Here is a 20,472-nt window from a genome sequence, read left to right on the forward strand (position 1 = left end):
ATTTAATCATACTTGGTGAACACTTTCTTTTATTCAGGAAACCATATTGATGGTTGGTTACAACTAATTTTTTTGTCCCTAATTATTGTTTTTAACACTTTTCCTGGAGTGAATTAAGGCTTAGGGATGACTGTCACATTTTGTATTTCCATATTTCAAAATTGGCTTTATTATTGTTAGCTTTCCATTACTGTGCGCTTTGCCTCCCTGCAATGATATATTGAATATGGAAGGATGTAGTGAAGGGGGTTTTTTGGTAATAGAGTCTGAATTTTCAGGAGGGTGAGAGGCATGCATATGAAAGAATGAAAAGGATCAATTAGGTTTACTGAGGCAAAATGTTGAAATGGTATATGAAGTGATCAAGGTAAACTATGGATAGGGGTTTCTGATTTCAGTACAGCATGATGACAGTTGAAGGTGAATATGTGTGAAGATGAAGCCATTGTTTGTTTGTTCCTGATGTGTCCTTGCTGAGGCAGGAAATGTAGTAGTGTTTAAAGGAAAAGAATGTTTCAGTCAAGTCATGAGCATAAAGCAAAGGGTCACCTGCTAATGAAACCACCGGAGAAACCAAAACATTATTGTTTTAACACTTAAAGAAAAAGAACCCCGGGCATTAGTGTGCTTTCAATAGACTGTGTGAACATTATCTAGCTAGCTGCAGCAGTCTTCCTAAAGAGCACCTCACCTTGGACAGGGCCATTCATGAGGATCTCCCATTGAATGTCGATTTCTCTCCCAGAGATGCGGTATGCAGGCTCTGTCCTGTATAGATTTTACGTTGAATCACCACCTGTAATACGCAGACTTGTTAGATTACAAAATATTTTTATCTTCGTTATACAACACCAGGACTACACGAATATGCTACAAATGATGTTAACTACTTGTTTATCCATATTATACACTGGTACCGTGCAGAAACCGACAGACAGAGGAATTAAGTATGTATAGATTTCGGTAAATGAAAGACATTTGAATGCATGGTTAGCTGTAAGGAAAGACAAAGTGATTTATACATGTGGGTCTCTGTTCCCTACCTCCCTGGAGGCACAACGTAGGTTGAAGAGGTTGGCTCTTCGTGGTATGCGACATTGGGGCACCTGACCTGTAGTCCCACTCTCGTATTGGTAACACTCCTCGTTCACCACCCTGTAGAGAAGTCATACTACCTCAATGAACTGCTGTATAGTGGATTTACATTTGGCTTAGTTGAGGTACCAGTGGTATGAGTCAAAAGAGGTTGATTTGCTTGGAGTGCACACTGTTTAAGGAGAATACGGGTGCTGCTTTCATGAAAATACAGTAACTATATTGCCAAGGATACGGAAACTTTAATTAAGATGCAGTTAGATTATTAATAGTACGTTTAGTCAGTTTAAGGTAAGTTTTTTCAGATAAACTACATATGGCTCAGTGGAAGTACAGATGGTTCACATCATGTATGTGATTGAGGTACAAATGGACAAGTAAAAAACAGGTAATTCAACTAAGGTATGAATCATTAATTATTAATTAAATGTTGGCAGGTTGTTCATTGATGCTGCAGATAGTTTTGTAAAGGCTCATTTGGTTTACAGGTGATGAAACTGAAAATAATTAAATTGTAAGACATATGAGTAAATGGTATCATTTTTCTTAAATACTGAAGGAATGATACAGGAATGCCAAGGGTTATATGAGAAGAAAGAAGTATTCTTAAATACTGAAGGAATGATACAGGAATGCCAAGGGTTATATGAGAAGAAAGAAGTATAAGATCATATAGAATGGTCATAATACAAGTAAAGACAAATGGAGCAGCCAGTGTCATACAGTTGTCATATGACAGTTTACAGTTAAAAATACACTTTTAGAGAAGACTGCATACTTATAGATTCAAGAAAAGTACACATTGTTCTCAAGAAAATAAAGAAAATAAAAAGAATATTTAAGATTGTAGGAATGTGGGTCCCCATGTGACTCACCCAATCCTTCTGAGGTACTGCCAAGCCCTGTCAACATGTCCGCCTTGGCAGCCCTGCTGGCCCCGTCTGTCACAGCTTATGAGGTTCTGGGGTGACAGTGTCACTGTCTCGTTTCCTGAAGACTTGATTGACAACCTGTTATATGAAGAAAGATGTTGCTGTATACTGATAGATAGGTGGATATGACAGAAATAAAGGAAGGAGGAGGTGAGGAGAGGGAAAAGACATTTGTGTTCTGTTGATAATGCTGAAAATATAGACTGTAATGGAAGGGAAGAGGCATAACTTGGGACGTAAGTAAATTTGATTTGAGAGAAGAGACATAACAGAAGAATGAATAAGTATGATACAAGAGAAGCTTTTATGATGAAAAAATGGGGATAAAATTGATAATAAAACTTCTGAATAAGAAGAGAATGAGAAAATTGAATACATCATTAGAAAAAATTCACTGTGTAAGTGAACTGCAAAAACTGCTTATACCCAAGAGTGCTCCCAGTCTAAAGACTAAGGATTACCCTGTGGCTGGAGAAGAACTAGATAACTTAGTTGATGTACATATAGTGTATGAAAATTATATATCTGTAGAAAGTGAATGCTCAACTAAATATCTGTAATGGCCAAACTTAGCGGAGTCCTAACCTAGGCAGTTCACCGATGTCCTTCAGCCTTGCTTACTTGTACCATCTCTTGACTGCCATGAATGAGTATGTCGGCTGTACGATAATATGGCAGTCTTGAGTTCCTCAAACACCTGTCCTGAGGCCCATGTTATCAATCACATCTACATCTGCCTGTCATCAGTCATATCCACAGCTGAGTTGGCACCTTCCACAAATGGCACTCACTGGGAACTTTTTTATCAGCTGTGACACACAAGTCAAAAGTAACTTCCACACCTGACACACTTGTCATGAGATGAGAACTTAATCCCAGTTCATTGATTACCTTTCTTATGAGTTCTGAAGTATCCATCTGTCTTTAGTATGTAGCAGATATCTGTAGTGTTTTAGATAACCCACTTCTGTTTTGTATACCTATTTTATATGACTAAGGATATTTGAATGAGGTTGCTTAGAATCCTCTAATTACCTTAGTATGACCAATTGCTGTCGCACTGTTTTAGCTCAAGCCCTTATGGTAATATGCTTTTAAAGTCCCAGAACTTATGGAATGTAATAACCCCGACTCACACACCTCAAACCAAGGGTGGACAAGGTGCAAAAAAAATTCACCCATGGTAATTTAGGGAACTCATATGATGGAACCACACACTTATTTCTCTTGATTGATGTTAAGGATAGACAAGTCATAGGACACACCACTCTACCACCCCTGGACACTCACTCCACTCTTACATCCTGAGTGATGCCAGGTTGGAGAAAGTTCAGGCAGTGGACGACCACCACACAAGCTACTCACCTATCCTGAGTGATGGCGAGGGTGGAGAAGGCCCATGAAGAACCACACCAGCCTTGGTCCCTCACTCCACTCACCTGACCCCGCCACTCACGTTTGGTGCGGGCGTCAAATTGGGATGGGATTTGTGAGACGTCTGGCCGTAGTAGGATTGGGTACATCTTCATTGACTGTTGGTAGGATGTGCGTTGCTAGAATTCACTTATACTAACCAGCAGTCGGAAAATCTTTTGTAGATGGTTTTGTGGCTTTTATGCAGTCGTAAAAAGAAATTTTATGAAATACTGGACATAGATGTTAATATTACTTAAGATGGGATACTAATCAAGATGAGGGAGGAGGTTAGGTCAAGTGCTGCAGTGTGCAAGTGAATCATTGTTGAACAGAATGGAAGCTACAAGCAGGGGTTTAGTGTATGAGTTGTGGGAGGACAGTAATCTCCCCTGATCTATACAGCATGCAATAAACTAACACAAAAATAATGATGACATATATTGAGAAGAATTACTGGGGAAGAGGGAAAGAAGTATGCAGTACTCCTGTCGCTGTGATTGTGGGAGGGTGCTACAGGGCAAGGAAGGAATGGATTGAGCATAGTGTGGGTGAAGGGAAAGATTGGAAATGTGAAGTATGCGTGGTAAGTGCCTGTGAATATGAAGAGCGGGAGAGGTAAGGATGAAGTGAAGCATTTATGGAAACATTTAAGTGTTCCAGCCAGTTCTTGGGAGCAAATACCAAAGTAATCCCTGAAGAAGAGGGAAAGTGAACCACCATTGTGGTATATATTTTATATATTTATGTATTACACTTTGTCGCTGTCTCCCGCGTTAGCGAGGTAGCGCAAGGAAACAGACGAAAGAATGGCCCAACCCACTCACATACACATGTATATTAAGTACACGTCCATACACGCACATACACATACCTATACATTTCAACGTATACATAATATACATACACAGACATATACACATGTACATTATTCATACTTGCTGCCTTTATTCAATCCCGTCGCCACCTTGCCACACATGACAACCTCCTCCCTCTCATGTGCGCGAGGTAGCGCTAGGAAAAGACAACAAAGGCCCCATTCGTTCACACTCAGTCTCCAGCTGTCATGTAATAATGCACTGAAACCACAGCATATATATATATATATATATATATATATATATATATATATATATATATATATATATATATATATATACATATATATATATATATATATATATATATATATATATTGTTTAATTGATTATACTTGATCGCCATTTCCTGCGTCAGCGAGGTGGCGCTAGGAGACATATACACATATGTATACATAAACTCCCATACGTGTACTTATACATACATACGCATACACAGAAGTATACATATATACACATGTACATACTCATACTTGCTTGCCTTCATTCATTCCCGGCGCTACCCTGCCTCGCAGGTAACAGCATCGCAACCCCCTGATATAGCGAGGTAGCGCCAGGAAAACAGACAAAAAAGAAAAAAAAAATTGGGCCACATTTGTTTCTCTCTCTCTCTCTCTCTCTCTCTCTCTCTCTCTCTCTCTCTCTCTCTCTCTCTCTCTCTCTCCCTCTCTCTCTCTCTCTCTCTCTCTCTCTCTCTCTCTCTCTCTCTCTCTCTCTCTCTCTCTCTCTCTCTCTCTCTCTCTCTCTCTCTCTCTCATTCATTAATGAGTGAAGTAAAGTTAAGATAGGATAAGACTTACCAGTAGTTCAGGGTTGAGCGTGCCAGTCCTCAACGAGAGACCCTGTCTGGCCTTCCAACCCCAGAACTTGGTGTAATTGGTGGCTCTCCAGCCAAACTGTCGTTGTGCCAGATTCACATCCCTGATCACCTGTTCCTCTATCATACATGGGTCGTCCTCACACTGCAGGTTGCTACCCAGGCACTTACTGGTCGAGAGAGAGAGGAATTCAATAAGATTAGCTCGAGAAGTGAGTAGTGAGCGTTTGACTCCCCCACCGTCCCATCCATAGACAGATTAAACAGCCTGGGAAACATCACACCCACACACCCCACCCCCTGCCGCAGACCAGCCTTCACTTGGAACTACTCATTCTCCTTCTTCCCAATTGATGAAAACATCTTTTCTTGAAGCTCTCTTCCCATGCCTCATATTCTTACAATCCTCCTCAAGGCATCTCTATCAACCCTGTCTTATGCCCTCTCCAGATCCATAAATGCCACATACACACCCATCTGTTTCTCTGGAAGTCTTTCTCTCACACATTCTGTAATGTACACTTCTGATCCACACATCCTCAACTGCTTCTGAAACCACATTTCCTCCTTAATCTGATGTTCTGTACATGCTTTCACCCTCTCAGTTACTGCTTTGTCATGCAACAGACTCATGTCTCTTTAGTCTAAACACTCACCTTTATCCCCCTAGCCTTTATACATAGGCGCTGTAAATGCATTCCGCCAATCCTCAGGCACCTCGCCATGATCCATACATAGATTGAAAATCCTAATCAACAACACAGTCACCCCTTTATTAAAGAATCCAACTGCAATACTATCCACTCCAGCCGCCTTGCCACATTTCATCTTTCGCAAGGCTTTTAGCACCTCTGCTCTTTTCACTAAACCACTCTCCAGTATTCTCACACCTTGCAAGCTAACCCAAAGACATTCAAAACTCCTGCTAAATACTCATTCCATCTCCTCACTTCATCATTACCTACTGCCACTTTCCCATCCCCCCCACTCCCCTACCTTTCACCGATGTTCTTATTTGTTCTCTTTTTTCACATTGTTAACCTCCTTCCAAAATTTTTCATTCCTCCTAAAGTTCACTTATTCTTGCTCACTCCCTCTCTCATTTGCCTTCTTTGTTTAGCCCTACACCCTCCACTTGACCTCCTGCCACTTTCCCTGATATTTCTTCCCATCACTTGCTTTTCTTTCCTGTAAGTACCGCTCATATGCCTCTCTTCTTTCTTTCATTAGCAACTTTACATCTTCATCCCTCCACACACCACCCATTCTGATGTGCTCACCTTACGCACACGACATTCCTCATCCACTCCCCTTTACCGTATCTCCTCTCACCATTCGCTGTTCTGCGGTCAGTCTTACCTGGTATTTCGTCACACAAGTCCTTTTCCAAGCTCTCTTACTCTCACCACTCATTTCTCACTCATAATGTTTCCATCTTTAATATATATATATATATATATATATATATATATATATATATATATATATATATATATATATATATATATCTCCTCATCCTCCACTGATGGTCAGACATCTCCACCAGCTGTCCACATAATAAAATTTTAGGTCAGGTATGATGTCAGACCCGAACACCACCATCTGGTAACGCTTGTTTACCAATGGCGTCTTAGCTACGTCTCCTCCTCGTATATCCACTGACTGTTCTACGTTTTCTAAGTCATTCTTGTGTCTCCCCTGATGATGTGATCATTACACGAAAGTGCACTTGGCAACTTGTGTTTCATTTCACACACACACACAATGTATATATATAAACTTCGTCTCACCTTTAGACCTCATATGGAATGTAGACCCCAAAAATGTTTGGTCACCATTTACCATTAACGTCGCTGTAGTGACCGTTTAAACCCGTGTTAAGTCATGCGTCATCCATCTCCATTACGGCGTTAAGATAACAAGTGACAGGCGAGGTGATGGCTACGCTACGGCAAGATGATGGAAGAAAATGGTCTCTCTTAAAATGTTTGCCTCGTCCCAACCTTGAGATAGATGTACTTGAACCATTAACCCCTGACGGCCATTTATCTAAGGCTCTCCTGCCTCCTTCACTAGTGTGTCTGAGTTATGTTACTGAAGGAATTTTTATCGGTCAAAGGGAATAGTGATGAATAAAATACTTGAGTTAGGGATGAATGTACTTACGTTTTCTTCCATGTACTTCAATTACGTTCTCTGAAGTACAAATTTAGGGGTAAATATGTAATAAGTAAAGTATGGAAAATAGCTTTTGTAACTTGTGAGTGAAGTTCTCTAAAGTATGTTTAGTAACTCACAAATCGAATAATACATTTTGTACTTAGACTTTTCTAGTTAGGCTTATGTGTTGTGTTGCAGTTATACTGTTGTGCTCATTGTATGTACCATCGTGTTCTGGTCGTGTACTGGTCGTACCGTCGTGCTCTGGTCGTACCGTCGTGTTCTGGTCGTGTTCTGGTCGTAACGTCGTGCTCATAGGAGGACATGATATATTTCGTCACGTGCCAGAACACGCGTCAGACACGGGGTAATCAAACAAGGTCAGATTGAGAGGTGAAGCGGAAGGTAGAGAGAGAGAGAGAGAGAGAGAGAGAGAGAGAGAGAGAGAGAGAGAGAGAGAGTCTCTGTTGTTGTTTGTTAATTACTTCAGTAGGATTTGCTCTTTCTTTCTGTTACTTTGACGTAGAATGATGCGAGGCTGACCCGTAAATAGTCAAGTTGGAGCGTACAATGCTAATTGTTGTCCACTAGTGAGCATATATATATATATATATATATATATATATATATATATATATATATATATATATATATATATGAGAAGAAGATGACATCCTCAGCGACTTTGATATCGATTTCAGATCTTATACTTTTCTTCTGGGAAGATAACTCGATCCTCATTATATCCAGGTCACGCAGAAATAACAACAAAGGAGATAACAGGGGTAATTACACAACAGGGGTAATTACACATAGGTCCTGGTGATTACTGGCTGTTGAAGGCGTGCCAGAGTGCGCCATACACCTGGCCATGTATATATCTTCCCTATACACATTTCCACTTGATCTTTCTTTGTATACCTTATCAGTTTATATGTGCCTCAATTACATTCATGTTTTGATCTCGGGCTTTCCGTGTATAAATATAGGCTTGCGTGGCCGGGGAACCGTCTAGAAAATGAACATGCACCAGCTTGCATCAGCTGGTCTGGTTAGGATCTCGCCAGCTGGTGTGAGAGGGGAGGGGGCGTCTGGTTCGGGTTTTACCAGCTGGCATGAGGGGGGGGGGGGCGTCTGGGGTCTGGTTTTACCACTTGAAATCAGAGACAGTAGGTATACGCCTGGGGTCGTCCAGGTGGTCGTTTCGAGCCAGCTGGCTCCACAGATAAGGCTTAACAGCTGGTGGATTAAGGCCTCGTGTGGTCGTACCCTTTATCTACGGCTAAATGACCTCCCCCCCCCTGAAACACGACCTTACTACCCCTGGGACACGACGCTACGACCCATTGAACACGACCAGGACGACCCCCTCGTGTCGTACCGTCGTGCTCAAGGGTCGTGTACCGTCGTGCTCAAGGGTCGTTACCGTCGTGCTCAAGGGTCGTACCGTTGTGCTCAAGGGTCGTACCGTTGTGCTCAAGGGTCGTACCGTTGTGCTCAAGGGTTAAATAAACGCGCTGAATGTATATATATATATATATATATATATATATATATATATATATATATATATATATATATCGCGCTCGAAATCTAATAATGGAAATATGAAATGCACCAAATTGCTTTGAATTATATTTTAGTGGAGAGGAATGTAGCATTTAATGCTTGGCAGTGGACGGATCGTCGCTAATTATAGCGGTTAGGTAGTAGAGAATGACGTGGGGTTGGTTACGTCCATAGATCATTAAGGGTGGGTCTGATTCACCAACTGTGCTTTAATAGCCTGATGAAAGGTTGTAAATGTATGTTAACTGCATCATTATCCTGTCAAGAATAGCGATTAATTGTCACAGATATATAGTACTGCAGTGTTACCTTCCTTTTAAAAGTGAGTGATAGTTAGAGGTTATATATATATATATATATATATATATATATATATATATATATATATATATATATATATATATATATGGTCGGATCGAGCAAGTTGCAACAGGTACGATACGTTTCCCGCGTGTTGGCAGCAACACGTACGTACGTACGCACCTCTTGTTCAATGTTAATTTCTGTGACTCGGTCGCGTAAGATATATTTATTCCTCTCATGTTTATATCTGCTCAGGAATAAGTTAGTCCGTTCCTCTCAGGCATGTTGACGTTAATGATCGTGACTAGTGTTGGCCAGGGAAATTTATGTGGGTGTTGATTTCTCGCCTTTTTGGATGGTATTGAGCCAGACATTATCGTACCTTTGCGAAGTAGTGTCTTACGTGGACGATACAAAATTGTTGTACTCTGTTTTACGGGACCGTCTTTGGTGAATTGCCTTGAGCTGTTGTTAACCCGTAGTTCCTACATGGATTTAGGTACATATCATTGGTTTTTTTAAAAGTTTGTTTGATGTGTGTTGTTTGTGTGAAGTGATTTTTGGATACTTTAGGAGTAAGTGTTGTGTGTGGAGGTTGTATGTGGGTGTTAGGGGGTTCTTGTCATGTGCCGAATCAGGGGTTGTAATGATGAGGAGATGTGTGGACGATGGTTTGAGCGATGATGGAGAAGGTGTGACTCGTACTTACCTGGGGAGTGTAGTTTCAGACTGAGGTATGTCTGGCGGAGTAGAATTGGAATTAGACTGGCTTGATGAAGGTGTTTGCTTCATTCTTGTCTGGTCATCTCGAATTGTTTACGTGTTATCAGTGTTTGTTGAGGCTGGAGGGAGGGGATATATGAGTCTAAAGTGTGAGGCATTGATCATGGGTTAGATTTCCATGTCTATGTTGGGGGTTGAGAGTGGTTTGGACAGGGAGGATCCGTACTGTTTGGAAGAATTGAGCACGGATCATCATGTCCAGTTGGGTGAGAGGAATTAGTGCATCCACGTGTAGGTATCTTGTGTTTATTGTTTTAAAAGCAGCCAATGGTCTTCGTAGGAGGGGGGGTCTATATTCCGTAGCCTGCTGCTTTGTGTGTGGTACCCTCTGGTGGTGGAGGGCCAAGGAGGTGAGGCGTGATTTAAGGTGGAGCGTAGGAATGGCTTAGAAAAAGTTACCAAGGAATATCTTTCTTTCTTTTCCCCCAAGTCTGGTGTGGTAATGTGTGTGTGTGTGTGTGTGCGTGTATGTGTGTGTGTGTGTGTGTGTGTGTGTGTGTGTGTGTTCTCAGGGAGGTGGTCGCCTTGCGTCATTGTGTGTAAACGGGGTCAAATGTCACATGCCTGGCGTATGTGGGGTCCAGAGTAATTGTAGTCGTGTTAGAGAGAGAGAGAGAGAGAGAGAGAGAGAGAGAGAGAGAGAGAGAGAGAGAGAGATTGGACAGTCAAGGTGACGTGAGGGATGAGGTCGGGGTCTCTCTCGTCTGTCTCGTGTGTGTGTGGCTGACCGATGACTGAGGCAGACATATTTTATTGTGTTGTTGTTGTTGTTGTTGGGTGAGCCAGTGTTGTCATTGTGCCATGCTTCTGTGTACGTGCCTAGTGTCATGATCTTCTTACACACACACACACACATACGTCAGGGATGTGATGGTACCGGGGCTATTTGATCGGTTGATGAAGTACAATGTTAAGGAAGCAGATGCAAAGTTCTCACAGAGCGAGGGTCTGGTCTGGAGCATGTTTGGGGTGGGGTGTGTGTGTGTGTGTGTGTGTATGGGGGAGGAGGAGGGGACGTCTGGGGAGGGGGGGGGGGGTTGAATCGGGTGCTGTTTGCAGATGACGCGGGTTTGCTGGCAGTCTCGAGGGAGAAGCTTGGAAAAAAAATCACTGTTGATGGAATTTGATGGTGATTGTGAGAGGAGAAAGTTGAGAGCGAGTGTGAACATAGTTACTGATGGTTAGCTGGAGATGAGACCAAGATGGTTGGAGGACGAGAGTGTTTAAGTAGGACCTTGAGGAAGGAGTGAGGCTGGGAGTGGACGTGATAGCGGGAGCTGAAGGGATCCATAGGGTGGGTAAGGGGGAGGTGGTCAGGGTGTAGGATGAGACACCGTCTACCATTAAGGTAATGATGGTTAGGTTTGCTCGTACGATGGTCTACACGGTGTGGTATGGGACGATAGACTTGGGGTCTCGAACACACGAGAAGAAATTGGGATGTTTTGGGATTAAGATGGCTGAAGCTAGCGTGTGGGGTGAAGGGGGTAATGATGGTGGAGGGAATGGTAGAGTAAGAGAGGGAGCTGAGGTCGCGAGGTGTGGACCAGGCCCGCCTGAAGTATGGTGAAGATGAGTGACTTATTAGAAGTGGAGGGAGGGAGTGGCTTCTGATCGACCAAGATAAGACATTGGATGATGGAATGAAGGCAGCTCAAGGGCATGGGGGCACGAACACTTAGGTGGGCGAGAAGCGCGCGTGGGATAGAGCGAGTTGGATCGATGTGGTATAGGGGGGGGCGACGGGCTGTCAGTTGGCTGAACTCAGGTTTTGAAGTTGTCCAGGAGGAAGCCGATGTTCATTTTCTTCCTGACATCACCTAGCAAAAGCGAGTAGAAGCGACAAGATGTATGATGTATGTGTATATCTGGATCACACGCACCAATGTGAACAATTCCAATGTGTACATGTAGAGTAAATAATAAGATAACACACATCTAATGCTACTTGATAAATGTTTACCGCTTCACAAGTTTATTATAGAGCGAAGTGATCGCGGTGGGAGACGCCATAAAAATTATATAGCACGATATGAAAGCAATAATGTCTGGGTAAGAACATTAATTTTGAAAGCATGTCCTCATATACACCATTGGCTTGCTAGAGCCGTTCCATTTGTCAGGCCAATGTCAGATACGAACGAACGAACATATATGTATATATATAGACCAGCAGTGTGTTATATAGCTGGGATTTAATGTCTATCTCTTGATGTAATACTTAAATAAAAATCATTTGCTGTTGTCTTTTAAGGTCAGTAGAAACGCCCGTTACGTAAAAATTTTTTCTATTTTTTTTTTTTTGAAGGTATGTTGGGTGATGGGTGTCACGCCAGGTGGAGGGAGAAATATACGATCACCATTATATTTCATCATCAAGGGTATACCTCCCTAGCCTGAGCTGGTCTATCGACGGGGTATATCCCTGAAGGGGGGGTTGAAGGCAATCTATCGGGGTATATACAAGCCACAGGCGCCACCCAGGAGCGTGGTAATGGACCGTCGTGTCCCATATATCACTCTCTCCACCCGAAATACCGAGGGGGAAAAAAAATGGCACTAACAAATGGAATGGTAGAGGGGGGTGGGTGTGCCCGAGCTTGGCACTGAGCTGGGTGGGGGGTTCTGAGAACACGACTCAGACATCACTTGAGCGAGTGTTTACATCTGCGACAGTCGGCCATCTTGCCTTCCGTGGTCGCGCATGCGCCGTGGGGCTGACCGCGCGCAGGGTGTACATCTTTCGGAGAAAAGTTTTTAAAAATGATTTTAACCAATTGGATTAAGTATATATATATATATATATATATATATATATATATATATATATATATATATATATATTGGAAAGGATCACAATTTTGCACGTGATCAAGATATTCCTATGAGTCCACGGGGAAAATGAAACACGAAAAGTTCCCAAGTGCACTTTCGTGTAATAATCACATCATCAGGGGAGACACAAGAGAGAAATGTAACAGTCAGTTGATATACATCGAAGAGACGAAGCTAGGACGCCATTTGGTAAACATGTGATTGTCCATGTTTTTCTCTTGTGTCTCCCCTGATGATGTGATTATCACACGAAAGTGCACTTGGGAACTTTTCGTGTTTCATTTTCCCCGTGGATAGGAATATATATATATATATATATATATATATATATATATATATATATATATATATATATATATATATATATATATAATCTTTCCTTTTATTAGTTGAAATTGTTCTTGTTTTTATATCTGGCTAATGAAATTCTCTTTTCTGGTTTGTATTTGTCGCGTTTTGTTTCACTGTCTTTGTTTTCTTTTATGTTTGGCTTGTTGTTACTTTCTTAATCTAACTTTGTTTATTTAGGCATCAATAGTTCTTCCATATTATCCATTACAGTTACGGTAGTCCAGTGCACATGGTTCAGCCAGGCAATTCATAAATAAACACTAAGACACAACGTACTAGGATGAGATTTTGCCATTAAAACAGGGCCTGCGCGTATGGCTGACCGCAGGGAGGGTATGATCATGAAGAATGTGTGAGTTAAGTGTCGTCAAGTGTTATGTGTGTGTGTGTGTGGGATGGAGGGATTGTAGGTTTGTGGAGTGTATGTGAGCCAGGAGCCCACGTGTGGGTCAGGCATGGTGGGTGGGAGGGAGAGAGAGAGAAAGAGAGAGAGAGAAAGAGAAGACAGCTACTTAGGCGATGAGGATTGACGTATGGCAGCCACTGAGAGAGAGAGAGAGAGAGAGAGAGAGAGAGAGAGAGAGAGAGAGAGAGAGAGAGAGAGAGAGGCCACGCTGCACCACCCCCCCTCACCACACAGCCTCGTCAGCCTAGCGTTCAATGATGACAGCGTTCACTGTTGACAGCGTCGGCCTTCGTCAGCAGCTGATGTGAGCCACACACACACACACACACACACACACACACACACAGTGGTCGTCCGTGTCGTATAACCGAGCCACCAGACCATATAAACTGCCCTGGTTGCCTGGCAAGGGCAGGGGTCGTCCACTCTAAACCGCCCTGGTCATGTATATATATAAATTACCCCCAAGGATGATTTATATATATATATATATATATCAGGCGATATGAAGTGAAATAACTAGATATATATATATAGTTATTTGTTATCTGTTATGTGACCTGGTGTTATGGAGAAGTTATTAATCGTATATTAACTACCCTAATGAAGTACGACGGTACGACCCACGAGCACGACGGTACGACCCTTGAGCACGACGGTACGACCCACGAGCACGACGGTACGACCCTCGAGCACGACGGTACGACCCACGAGCACGACCTTACGACCCTCGAGCACTACCTTACGACCCTCGAGCACGACCTTACGACCCTCGAGTATAATGGCCAGGCTCCCCATCTGACCTTGAAGGTTCAAGGGGTCAAAGGTCAGCTCAAGCTTCACACCCAAGGTCGTGGGTCGTTGTCTCAGGAGTCGTACGACCGACCCCAGAGAGAGAGAGGGAAGGAGAGGGGGGGGGGATGGGATGGGGTGGTCGTTCGAGTGGACCCAGAGGGTCGTCGTAAAGGTCGTACTTGCTGTAGAGGTCGAAGGGAGGAGACTCACCATTCGTTGCAGTTGAACTTGTAGCTCTGGCCACTCTGGATGTAGATCCCATCCTTGTAGCAACCTGGCGGGGAGAGAGAGACTTGGTTACACTCTGGGGAGACTTGGTTACACTCTGGGGAGAGACTTGGTTACACTCTGGGGAGACTTGGTTACACTCTGGGGAGACTTGGTTACACTCTGGGAGAGAGACTTGGTTACACTCTGGGGAGACTTGGTTACACTCTGGGGAGAGACTTGGTTACACTCTGGGAGAGAGACTTGGTTACACTCTGGGGGAGACTTGGTTACACTCTGGGGAGAGAGACTTGGTTACACTCTGGGGAGACTTGGTTACACTCTGGGGAGACTTGGTTACACTCTGGGAGAGAGACTTGGTTACACTCTGGGGGAGACTTGGTTACACTCTGGGGAGACTTGGTTACACTCTGGGAGAGAGACTTGGTTACACTCTGGGAGAGAGACTTGGTTACACTCTGGGAGAGAGACTTGGTTACACTCTGGGAGAGAGACTTGGTTACACTCTGGGGAGAGACTTGGTTACACTCTGGGGAGAGAGACTTGGTTACACTCTGGGGAGACTTGGTTACACTCTGGGGAGACTTGGTTACACTCTGGGGGAGACTTGGTTACACTCTGGGGGAGACTTGGTTACACTCTGGGAGAGAGACTTGGTTACACTCTGGGAGAGAGACTTGGTTACACTCTGGGGAGACTTGGGTACACTCTGGGGAGACTTGGTTACACTCTGGGAGAGAGACTTGGTTACACTCTGGGGAGACTTGGGTACACTCTGGGGAGAGAGACTTGGTTACACTCTGGGGAGACTTGGTTACACTCTGGGGGAGACTTGGTTACACTCTGGGGGAGACTTGGTTACACTCTGGGAGAGAGACTTGGTTACACTCTGGGAGAGAGACTTGGTTACACTCTGGGGAGACTTGGTTACACTCTGGGAGAGAGACTTGGTTACACCCTGGGGAGAGACTTGGTTACACTCTGGGGAGAGAGACTTGGTTACACTCTGGGGAGACTTGGTTACACTCTGGGGAGACTTGGTTACACTCTGGGAGAGAGACTTGGTTACACTCTGGGGAGACTTGGGTACACTCTGGGGAGAGAGACTTGGTTACACTCTGGGGAGACTTGGTTACACTCTGGGGGAGACTTGGTTACACTCTGGGGGAGACTTGGTTACACTCTGGGGAGACTTGGTTACACTCTGGGAGAGAGACTTGGTTACACTCTGGGGAGACTTGGGTACACTCTGGGGAGAGAGACTTGGTTACACTCTGGGGAGACTTGGGTACACTCTGGGGAGACTTGGGTACACTCTGGGGAGAGAGACTTGGTTACACTTTGGGGAGAGAGACTTGGTTACACTCTGGGGAGAGAGACTTGGTTACACTCTGGGGGAGACTTGGTTACACTCTGGGAGAGAGACTTGGTTAAACTCTGGGGAGACTTGGGTACACTCTGGGGAGAGAGACTTGGTTACACTTTGGGGAGAGAGACTTGGTTACACTCTGGGGAGACTTGGTTACACTCTGGGGAGAGAGACTTGGTTACACTTTGGGGAGAGAGACTTGGTTACACTCTGGGGAGACTTGGTTACACTCTGGGGAGAGAGACTTGGTTACACTTTGGGGAGAGAGACTTGGTTACACTCTGGGGAGACTTGGTTACACTCTGGGGAGAGAGACTTGGTTACACTCTGGGGAGACTTGGTTACACTCTGGGGAGAGAGACTTGGTTACACTTTGGGGAGAGAGACTTGGTTACACTCTGGGGAGACTTGGTTACACTCTGGGGAGACTTGGTTACACTCTGGGGGAGACTTGGTTACACTCTGGGGAGAGAGACTTGGTTACACTCTGGGGGAGACTTGGTTACACTCTGGGGGAGACTTGGTTACACTCTGGGGAGACTTGGTTACACTCTGGGAGAGAGACTTGGTTACACTCTGGGGAGACTTGGGTACACTCTGGGGAGAGAGACTTGGTTACACTCTGGGGAGACTTGGGTACACTCTGGGGAGACTTGGGTACACTCTGGGGAGAGAGACTTGGTTACACTTTGGGGAGAGAGACTTGGTTACACTCTGGGGAGACTTGGTTACACTCTGGGGGAGACTTGGTTACACTCTGGGGAGACTTGGTTACACTCTGGGGAGAGAGACTTGGTTACACTTTGGGGGAGAGAGACTTGGTTACACTCTGGGGAGACTTGGTTACACTCTGGGGAGACTTGGTTACACTCTGGGGGAGACTTGGTTACACTCTGGGGAGACTTGGTTACACTCTGGGGAGAGAGACTTGGTTACACTCTGGGGAGACTTGGTTACACTCCTGGGAGACTTGGTTACACTCTGGGAGAGAGACTTGGTTACACTCTGGGGAGACTTGGTTACACTCTGGGGAGAGAGACTTGCTTACACTCTGGGGAGACTTGGTTACACTCTGGGGAGACTTGGTTACACTCTGGGGAGACTTGGTTACACTCTGGAAGAGAGACTTGGTTACACTCTGGGGAGAGAGACTTGGTTACACTCTGGGAGAGAGACTTGGTTACACTCTGGGGAGACTTGGTTACACTCTGGGAGAGAGACTTGGTTACGCCCTGGGGAGAGAGACGCTTGGTTACACCCTGGGGAGACAGACGCTTGGTTACACCCTGGGGAGAGAGACGCTTGGTTACACCCTGGGGAGAGAGACGCTTGGTTACACCCTGGGGAGACAGACGCTTGGTTACACCCTGGGGAGAGAGACGCTTGGTTACACCCTGGGAAGACAGACGCTTGGTTACACCCTGGGGAGAGAGACGCTTGGTTACACCCTGGGGAGAGAGACGCTTGGTTACACCCTGGGGAGAGAGACGCTTGGTTACACCCTGGGGAGAGAGACGCTTGGTTACACCCTGGGGAGAGAGACGCTTGGTTACACCCTGGGGAGAGATGCTTGTAATAACAAGTTTGGTTGCAACATTGACAGGAAAAAGGAAAGCCTTGGTTATAATTTTTGAAGACACGAGATGTGGTTACACCCAGGACTGTGTTGATCACACAGGCTGGGTCTGGCTGTGTTGATCACACAGGCTGGGTCTGGTTGTGTTGATCAATTTGGATCAATATTTGATATTTTCAACTCGTAAAATAGTGTGTGTGTGTGTGTGTGTGTGCGCGCGCTCGTGCGTGCGCGTGTGACACACGTGCTCATCCGTCGTGTGGGGATGACGTATCGGGGAGGTGGCAGGTGAACGCGTCGTGAACCTGATTAATTCGCGTCTCTCGCCACGTGGGAGGGAGGGAGGGAGAGAGTCGAACCCTGGATGGTATGGTTCTCAGAGCGCCGGTCAGCCAGGACGCTCTCTCTCTCTCTCTCTCTCTCTCTCTCTCTCTCTCTCTCTCTCTCTCCTGGACCCCAGCTGGCATTGGTCACAATATAATGGTTATATTAGGGTTCAAGATGTGTTATACCTGAAGATATACCACATGATAACATATCTAGGTTATACCTAAAGATATACCACATGATAACATACCTAGGTTATACCTGATGATATACCACATGATAACATATCTAGGTTATATCTGAAGATATATCACATATTAACATATCTTTGTTATACCTGAAGATATACCACATGATAACATATCTAGGTTATACCTGAAGATATACCACATAATAAAACACATACACACACTCATGTTTATGTTGTAATATGTGATGTAGGTATTATGTAGACAATATGTGGTGAGTGTAGGTACTGTAATATGAACTGTAGACAGTAGATGTTGAGTGTAGACAGTAGATAGTGAACGTGTAGACAATAGACAGTGTAGATGTTGAGTGTAGACAGTAGATGGTGAGTGTAGACAGTAGATAGTGAACATGTATACAGTAGACAGTGAGCGTGTAGACAGTAGATAGTGAGTGTGTAGACACTAGATAGTGGGCGTGTAGACAGTGATCGTGTGTTGACAGTATATAGTGAACATGTATACAGTAGACAGTGATCGTGTGTAGACAGTAGACAGTGAACATGTATACAGTAGACAGTGATCGTGTGTAGACAGTAGACAGTGAACATGTATACAGTAAATAGTGATCGTGTGTAGACAGTAGACAGTGAACATGTATACAGTAGACAGTGATGGTGTATAGACAGGTAGACAGTGATGGTGTATACACGGTAGACAGTGATGGTGTATAGACAGGTAGACAGTGATGGTGTATAGACAGGTAGACAGTGATGGTGTATAGACAGGTAGACAGTGATGGTGTATACACAGTAGACAGTGATGGTGTGTAGACAGGTAGACAGTGATGGTGTATAGACAGGTAGACAGTGATGGTGTATAGACAGGTAGACAGTGATGGTGTATAGACAGGTAGACAGTGATGGTGTATACACAGTAGACAGTGATGGTGTGTAGACAGGTAGACAGTGATGGTGTATACACAGTAGACAGTGATGGTGTGTAGACAGGTAGATAGTGATGGTGTATAGACAGGTAGACAGTGATGGTGTATAGACAGGTAGACAGTGATGGTGTATACACAGTAGACAGTGATGGTGTGTAGACAGGTAGACAGTGATGGTGTATACACAGTAGACAGTGATGGTGTATAGACAGGTAGACAGTGATGGTGTATACACAGTAGACAGTGATGGTGTATAGACAGGTAGACAGTGATGGTGTATACACAGTAGACAGTGATGGTGTATAGACAGGTAGACAGTGATGGTGTGTAGACAGGTAGACAGTGATGGTGTATAGACAGGTAGACAGTGATGGTGTATAGACAGGTAGACAGTGATGGTGTATAGACAGGTAGACAGTGATGGTGTGTAGACAGGTAGACAGTGATGGTGTGTAGACAGGTAGACAGTGACGGTGGTGTGTGTGTGTGTACTTACCGTACGTGAGTGGTGGAGGTACAAGACCCAGACAGAGCCTCCAGTAGTCAGGGCAACAGTCTGGGTTGACGGTACGATTACAGAACTGGTCGCAGTAACACAACGTTCCCTTGATGGGCATGGAGCAGTCGTCGTACCGACCGTCGCAACACGCCCCCGCGCGCCTGCGTCGTCGTCCCACCACGCCACCACAAGGAGGAGACGGAGGGGAAGGTTACGACAGGGGGTCGTGAATACGTAGGACGTACGTCGTAAATCCTACGTCCGTCGTAAATCCTACGTCCGTCGTAAATCCTACGTCCGTCGTAAATCCTACGTCCGTCGTAAATCCTACGTCCGTCGTAAATCCTACGTCGGTCGTAAATCCTACGTCCGTCGTAAATCCTACGTCCGTCGTAAATCCTACGTCCGTCGTAAATCCTACGTCTGTCGTAAATCCTACGTCGGTCGTAAATCCTACGTCCGTCGTAAATCCTACGTCCGTCGTAAATCCTACGTCCGTCGTAAATCCTACGTCTGTCGTAAATCCTACGTCGGTCGTAAATCCTACGTCCGTCGTAAATCCTACGTCCGTCGTAAATCCTACGTCGGTCGTAAAGTCGTTGCGTCCGTCGGGGAGAGGGGTCACGTGCGCTTGCGATGATGACGTGTTGCGTACCACGTAATGACGCGTGAGTGCGTTGGGTGTACAGCACGACACACAGGGTACGTCTGGTGTACGACGGCGGCTGTACGACCCTTGAGCACGACGGTACGATCCTCAGGAACAACAGAACGACCGTCGTGGTCAAGGGTCGTATACCGTCGTGCTCAAGGGTCGTATACCGTCGTGGTCAAGGGTCGTATACCGTCGTGGTCAAGGGTCGTATACCGTCGTGTTCAAGGGTCGTATACCGTCGTGCTCAAGGGTCGTATACCGTCGTGGTCAAGGGTCGTATACCGTCGTGGTCAAGGGTCGTATACCGTCGTGCTCGAGGGTCGTATACCGTCGTGTTCAAGGGTCGT

General features: G+C 44.8%; 1 protein-coding gene across 1 annotated transcript in view; it reads right to left on the bottom strand.

Annotated features, from left to right (window-relative positions):
• LOC139758986 (uncharacterized peptidase C1-like protein F26E4.3) overlaps positions 1 to 20,472 on the bottom strand; it is a 30,196-nt gene that overhangs the window by 4,166 nt on the left and 5,558 nt on the right. The window contains 8 exon segments of the mRNA XM_071680857.1: positions 692 to 778; positions 781 to 796; positions 1,044 to 1,155; positions 1,971 to 2,105; positions 3,393 to 3,559; positions 5,119 to 5,305; positions 14,548 to 14,611; positions 19,468 to 19,631. Coding sequence (XP_071536958.1) covers positions 692 to 778; positions 781 to 796; positions 1,044 to 1,155; positions 1,971 to 2,105; positions 3,393 to 3,559; positions 5,119 to 5,305; positions 14,548 to 14,611; positions 19,468 to 19,631 — 932 coding nt within the window.

This window comes from Panulirus ornatus, chromosome 32, assembly GCF_036320965.1.
Source record: "Panulirus ornatus isolate Po-2019 chromosome 32, ASM3632096v1, whole genome shotgun sequence".
Lineage (NCBI taxonomy): Eukaryota > Metazoa > Arthropoda > Malacostraca > Decapoda > Palinuridae > Panulirus > Panulirus ornatus.